The sequence below is a fragment of the Dermacentor silvarum genome, chromosome 2 (genome assembly GCF_013339745.2).
Source record: "Dermacentor silvarum isolate Dsil-2018 chromosome 2, BIME_Dsil_1.4, whole genome shotgun sequence".
NCBI lineage: Eukaryota > Metazoa > Arthropoda > Arachnida > Ixodida > Ixodidae > Dermacentor > Dermacentor silvarum.
In genome coordinates this window covers 95,066,874-95,074,057 of record NC_051155.1, presented here as the reverse complement: position 1 = coordinate 95,074,057, position 7,184 = coordinate 95,066,874, and the positions used below count along the sequence as shown (strand labels likewise).

At 49.1% G+C, this 7,184-nt stretch overlaps 1 protein-coding gene across 1 annotated transcript; it reads left to right on the top strand.

Annotated features, from left to right (window-relative positions):
• Positions 1-284: 284 nt before the first annotated feature.
• On the top strand, positions 285-5,262 carry LOC119440233 (uncharacterized). The gene is made up of 2 exons (XM_037705161.2): positions 285-523; positions 4,897-5,262. Exons 1-2 carry the CDS (start codon positions 347-349, stop codon positions 5,245-5,247), a joined length of 528 nt encoding a protein of 175 aa, XP_037561089.1. The 5' UTR covers positions 285-346; the 3' UTR covers positions 5,248-5,262.
• The last annotated feature ends 1,922 nt before the right edge of the window (positions 5,263-7,184 follow it).

Here is a 7,184-nt window from a genome sequence, read left to right as displayed (position 1 = left end):
TAAGCTCAATGCAGTTGACGCCTTTTGAAAAAAAATTCAGTGGCGATTTAGCGGTAAATGCGAGAGGAATGCGGTAGGCATTACGTCACACCTCTTTGAGGTCCCAGGTACACGATTTAAACCTCATTCACCACATTGCAAAGTGTCGTTGAGAAGCTCACTCAACACACATCCTGCCTCGAGGAGCGAAGTGCATTAATATAGACCTCTACCATGTGACCGGCTGCCCATGCATCGCATTGTATTTTCCACTTTAACGCTCCTAATGCTTGTGCATTAAAACAAAAAGCCTCAGCTTGATAGGTGCAGCCCCTTACGATGACGATCATTTTTGCAGGATCGGCCTATGCCGACGGATCTCAGCACTGGTGGTGGAGTGCTCAGTGCCAGCCCATCGTGGCCCGCGCTGCAGCAGGAGCATGCCCAGTTGGCCCAGGGCTGGACCCAGGGTAGACTGGCGCAGTTAGGCACCACTCTGGCCGCTGAGGGGCCTCGGGGGGCATTAGCCAAGGCGCTCGACCAGGTGAGCTTGCTGATGCCATTTGCCTCGTTTCTTGTTCCGTGTGAGTCACCAATAGAAAATGCAGTATTGCATGCTTTGCACACGATTTTCCATTCTCAAGAACTTAGGCATTCATAATGAATGTCTTTAGCAGTTTTCTGCATTACCTAACTTCAAATCATTACTGGGGGGGACAGTTCCGTACTAAATTTTCTCGTGATTTCCTCGAAGGCAGAGCTGTGATAGCTTTTTTTTTTTTTTTTTTTTTTTTTGTACACCGTGCTATAGTGCACGCTGCATCCTGGAATGTTGCCTTCCTCTGGCCTTGGTTTCTTTGTGATTGAACTGTTAGCTCTTTGCTTATATTTATAAATTGCATTGTTTTTAGCAAACTTTTCAGTTAAGAGTATAATCACATGTGGTGTAGCTGCCTTGATTTGACCTTGTTTACGCAATGGTCGTTCAGTCGAACCCACTTTAATAATAAAGTGCCACGAAAATTTCATTGTTATAACCGGGTTGCATTAAAAAATAATCAAAATAGGGGGATGGCAGGGCTGTTGTGAGAAAACTAGTATAATAATATCTGGTTGCAGATTGTGTTGACTCGTTTAACTGTGTGTAACAAGTCGCAGCTGTTGGCTTTCAAGAATGGCACTGTTATAGTAAAACCTCGTTAATTCGGATTTCACGGGACCGAAAAAAATGTCCGAATTAACCGAATGTTGAATTATCGAGGGTATTAAGAAAACAAACAAATGCTTTCTACGTCAACAAGCTTTCATTTATTGAATGAATCAGCAAAATCGTTTCTATTTTGCACAAAAGCAGTGCGAGAACTGCAACTCTCGTCATCTCGTGACTTATTAGTGCTACTTATTAGTGCTCGCAGCGGCGAAGGCCTCGTGACTTTCACAGTGCGGCCGCGGCGCATGTCTTCATCTCTGAGACACACTTTTCACTACCGCGCACATCGCAATTATTTTTCGACAGGTCGCCGCCCATCGCAACGTAGACTGTGCTCTTCATCCTTGAGAGCTTTGCACTGAGTAAAACAAAACTATTGTTTGCCGTGGCCGCTGTCGACGCGATGATGGACGCCGACCTTGCAGGTCTGAAGGTACAGTGTACTAGAAGGGGCAGTGCAGCGGGCGGAGCGAGCGGCCCATAGGGCGCCTGACGCCGCCGGTGGCGAAAGAAGCGGCGGCGCTGCAATCGCCCACTCTTGAATGCGGTTGCTTGCTTTGTGGCTGGGAAGTGCTTGTCAGGTGGTGTTTCTCCCGCTTTTGTCTAAATGTGTAGTGCTAAATCGCGCGAATGGCTCGTAAGCAACGCTTAACCCTTTGAGGGTCGAATTGTTTTGCCAAATGCGACCCCCCAGGGTCGATTTTTTTTATTGCTGATTTAAATTCTTCGAAAGAATCTATTTCGAAAAAATATGGTCGTAATTTTTTTAAAGTGACAGTAAAGTGAGGAAAAAATCGTTTGTGTTCTAAAATACACAATGTCTATTCGTGAATAAGAAGATAAGCGCGCTGAAAAATGGTTGTGTGCACGTCCGGAAACCGAAACAAGTGAGAAGCCTTCGTCTTATTGCCAACAAGGGGCTATAGAGCTTTTGTGGTCTCCAAAAAAGGAACCGCAAAAACGACAGCATCGTTTGTGTATATAGGCGGCTGCCTGGGAACAGGTGTAATCGCGCCGCGGTGGGCGATAAACGATCGAGTAACAAGCGGTCACCCTTTGAGAGATTTGAAAGCAGATAGCCATCAGTTTAGTGCAACAAGCGGGATCCGCCGCAGGAGAAAACCGTTGCCGCCGGTGCCGCGCGCGCGCGCGCCCGGATGCGCAAGCGAGAGCTCGAGAGCTGACGCGCCGTTGCCATAAAAAAAAAAAAAAGAAAAAAAAGAAAACCGGAGAGCCATTGGCGCAAGTAAAAATTCCACGTCTTCCCGTCGAGTGGCAGCATATACCAAGCGAAAGAAATGATAGAAAGAAGAGCGGTGTTCTGTGGAAGAGCGCACTTGCCGCCGCCGCGCGCGCGCGCCGGGATGCGCGAGCGGTAGCTGACGCGCCGTTGCCATAAAGAAAAAAAAAAAAAAAAGGCAGTGGCGCAAGTAAAAATTCCACGTGTTCCCGTCAAGTGGCAGCACATACCAAGCGCAAGAAATAATTGAAAGAATCACGCACGTCGCCGCCGCGCGCGCGCGCGTGCGCCCGGATACGCGAGCGATAGCCGACGCGCCGTTGCAAAAAAGAAAAAAAAAAAACGGAGAGGCCTTGGCGCAAGTAAAAAATTCCACGTGTTTCCGTCGAGTGGCAGCACATGCCAAGCAAAAGAAATGATCGAAAGAGGCGCGCTTTTTAAATGTACAAGCGATACCGTACATGTACGCCATTGACCATTTTGAGGGTGTTCGCGGAGGTCGTACATGTACGATATTGACCCTGAAAGGGTTAAACCATTGCTTCGCCCCTGGGTGCAGCACAGGGTATTCGCGAAGTAAAGAAACGGTGAAGTTTTCACTGTTTAAAGCGCCCGCAGACCCGGAGCGAAGAAGCGTTTGGGAACGCAATTTGCATAGAGGCGATAAGAGGCTTACACCGGATTCCGCAGTGTGTGAGCTATATTTTGAGCAGCGCTTCATTGTTAGAGACTATGTGCATTGCATCAACGGCACGGAACTAGCTACGTTTAATTCCCCTGTCACGCGACCAGCCGATTGCGATTATGTACAGTTAGAATCTGCTCGCTCGTGATCGTAGACTCGTCTGTGCCCTCAAGCTCTGTAAGCTTAACAAACTCGATCCTGATTGCTGAACGTGTCGAAAAAGTTCTTTTGGATGGCGTTCAGTTGCGACGAAACTGCCCGTATACTCTCGAGAGCGTGGGTACATTCAAAGCGACGAGGATAGACGCGCTATAGTTATTTCAAAGACTGCTTTTGCTTCTGTGTCAAGAAAAAAAGAATAAAAAGCAGCACGCATTGTATTTTTTGATCATAAGCAGACAATACAGACTAAGTAAACTAAGTGCTTACGGGCAAAAATCTGAACAACGTTTCCAGCGCGCGCCAAGCATACACGAGCGTCACAGTGGATACGAGTGTCGTCTGCTTCTCTTCAAGAGTGGTCGATCGCAGCGCCGCCGCTACTGGCGCCGCCGCGGGAGCCACGCGGAGAATGCCGCCCGCTGCACTGCCCCTTCTGAAGGCGCGCAGCCGACGCCCGCACTGAGTCAAAACGAAACGTATCGTTTGCTGCAACTGCGGATGGAACCGCGGTCGCAATCAACGTGATCATGGATGGTGACTACACAGGTGTGAAGGCACGCGGCCAGTGCTATGCTATGTGCGGTGGCAAATGCAAGAATAAAGGCTTTATAAATGCACAAATTGGCACGAAGTGTTCCGGCATTGCTGTCATTCACGTACGATTTTCACTGATGACTTTAGCGATGCGAACTCCGTCGCTTCATTTCGGTGGACGATAACGCCGTTTTGTCTTTGTTGCGTCGCACATTTGCGATGCTCTGTCTACCTAGCACTATCAGCGCAGCTGGCGCAGTCCTTTCTTGTTTCGGAGGATTGTGCGGCGTAGAGCTGTGGGTGCAGCTGATTCGTGTTCGGAGGGGTGGAAGAGTGACGTGAAAAAGGCTTGTGAAGCTGGCGATGCGGAGAAGGATGGAAAACAGTGCAGGGCGGCGTGCAACGGCTCGAGTTTTTTTTTTTTTTTCAAGGAGTTCGCACTCCATTCCCTTTCCGCACAGACACCCAGTAGCCAGACTTCATCGTTATAACCGATAATGCGGCATGGGGGCATTGTAGTAAGCGGGTTATTTCACCATAGAAAACATACAAAACTGGACAGTGCAGCAGCTTCTCATTGTTATAACTGATATATTGTTAATACCGGTATCGTTATAAGTGGGTTTGACTGTATACCAAGTCACATTGGACCTGTACAAACTTGCACTTGACGTGTATCAATTCATGGCTGATCTGTACTAATCTGTAGTTTGTATTCAAACTTGTAGTTGACTGTGCCAGTTTGAAGTGGATCTATAAACTTAGACTGGATCTATACCAATCTGTGATTGTTCTGTACTAATATTTAGTTGACACGTTCAAACTTGTAACTGACCTGTACCAATTCATGGATGGTCTGTACTAATTTGTAGCAGATACGTTCCAACTTGTGATTTACCTGTACCAATTCGTGGTTCTATAGGATCTGTACCAATTCATAGCTGAACTGTACTAATTTGTAGCTGATATGTTCCAAGTGGTAATTGACCTGTACCATCTGACAGTGATCTGTACAAACGCGCAGCCAACTTGTACCTACCTGTAGTGGAGCCATTCCAAATCGCCCAAACGTCAACTTTGTTGCAGGAGCTTGCACGCCTGCAGCGGCTAGCCCGTGTGGCACAGCAGCGTACGGCTGTGCCACCGTGGCCGAATCGGTCGAGTGGCACCGATGAGGAAGACCCCGGCTACAGCACATTGGCCTCTTCTTGCTTCTCAACGGGGCCCCTGTGCAGCCGTACTTGCATCGAGTCCTGCTTGAGCAGTTTGCGCAGCCGGACTTGGAGAAGGACCCTATTGGGGCACCCCTGCGACAGGTACAGTACTTTGACAGGCAACTTTATCCGTGCTGAGCTGAACAGTGTCTCAGTCTTAGACGCCTCCAATCAAAACTTGTTTATTGTACTACCTGCCATTTTAGAGCTAGCTTGGCTCTGATGGCTGCTTTTATCACCTATCAAAAAAAAAAAAAAAATGGAGATCCTTTCCATCTTCACTCCTTGAATAGCCCCTAAACCACCTCTGACACTATTTTACACATTTTAAATAAATGCGTATCGTGCACAGAATGCCGTCACGATCATCTTTGGTGAATGCGGCAGTCCTAGGAGGCAGTGCAAGGCGCCGCGGGGACGCCACAAATTCAAAACACAACCCATGCTCCTCTCCTGGATTTCTAGTGCCTCCTTCGTGCATCATGATGTCAGCAGGGTGCTCCAGGTGATGTCACCAGGGTAAATAAACACTGCCAATTGGTCGACCTGCAAGAATTCACGACTTCTGGTTCGTCTGCTAGCGCACCTCCGTGCAGTCGCACACGCCTGTTCATTGTACTGCGTGTTTGTCGTGCGCACACGTGTTGCTTGTCTTAGTTTGCGATTTGCAGTGTCACATTGCTCGCATGTCAAGTACAATAGTTCTCTAATGTTACTCGTGTTTGGTGATCGGATTAGCCAGAAGTGACAACATTGTTATAGGCCAAAATTATCTGTGTGCTGTGGTTTGTGGCAAAAGCACTGACTGAAGCACTTGACTTTTTGCAGCAGATGCAGCAACAGGAGCCGACACTTACCTTTCGTCTACTCTGCAGATTCTGCAGACGCTCAACGACTTTCAAGAAGACGGTGGGCGGTTGCATCGTACTGAAGCGCTGCGAAACGGCGCTTCCATGCGCAATGCCATGAGCACATGCACGACGAACCACGTGACTTTTCTTTGTGAGCTTCGGAGTGAAAAAAAGTTCAGTTGTTGGTTGGGGTGCATAGATGCGTGGGATGCGTAGATGCGTGTTTGGATGCGTGGATGCGTGGAATACGGAAGCGCCGTTTCGCGGCGCTACAGTACCTTGAGTGCAACTGCACGGACGCACCCAGCAGCTGCATCGCTGCCTGCCTGGACTGTCTATGACTGATTGCGGGAACCACGTGGATCTACGTCACGTCGCTTGCTCTGCAAGCCCTTTCTAAGGATCATTGCTGGCCCTTCGCCATCATTTGGCAGCAGAGGCAGCAACAGGAGTCGACACTTACCTTTCGTCTACTCTGCAGATTCTGCAGACGCTCAGCAACATTCAAGAAGACTGTGGGCGGTTGCATCGTACCTTGAGTGCAACTGCACGGACGCACCCAGCGGCTGCATCGCTGCCTGCCTGGACTGTCTATGACTGATTGCGGGAACCACGTGGATCTACGTCACGTCGCTTGCTCTGCAAGCCCTTTCTAAGGATCATTGCTGGCCCTTCGCCATCATTTGGCAGCAGAGGCAGCAACAGGAGTCGACACTTACCTTTCGTCTACTCTGCAGATTGTGCAGACGCTCAGCAACTTTCAAGAAGACTGTGGGCGGTTGCATCGTACCTTGAGTGCAACTGCACGGACGCACCCAGCAGCTGCATCGCTGCCTGCCTGGACTGTCTATGACTGATTGCGGGAACCACGTGGATCTACGTCACGTCGCTTGCTCTGCAAGCCCTTTCTAAGGATCATTGCTGGCCCTTCGCCATCATTTGGCAGCAGAGGCAGCAACAGGAGTCGACACTTACCTTTCGTCTACTCTGCAGATTCTGCAGACGCTCAGCAACTTTCAAGAAGACTGTGGGCGGTTGCATCGTACCTTGAGTGCAACTGCACGGACGCACCCAGCAGCTGCATCGCTGCCTGCCTGGACTGTCTATGACTGATTGCGGGAACCACGTGGATCTACGTCACGTCGCTTGCTCTGCAAGCCCTTTCTAAGGATCATTGCTGGCCCTTCGTCGTCATTTTGCAGCAGAGGCAGCAACAGGAGCCAGCACTTACCTTTCATCTACTCTGTAGGCTGGAAATTATTTTTTATTTTTTTATTGCTTATAGTGTGCTCGTTTCCGTGCTGCTGCC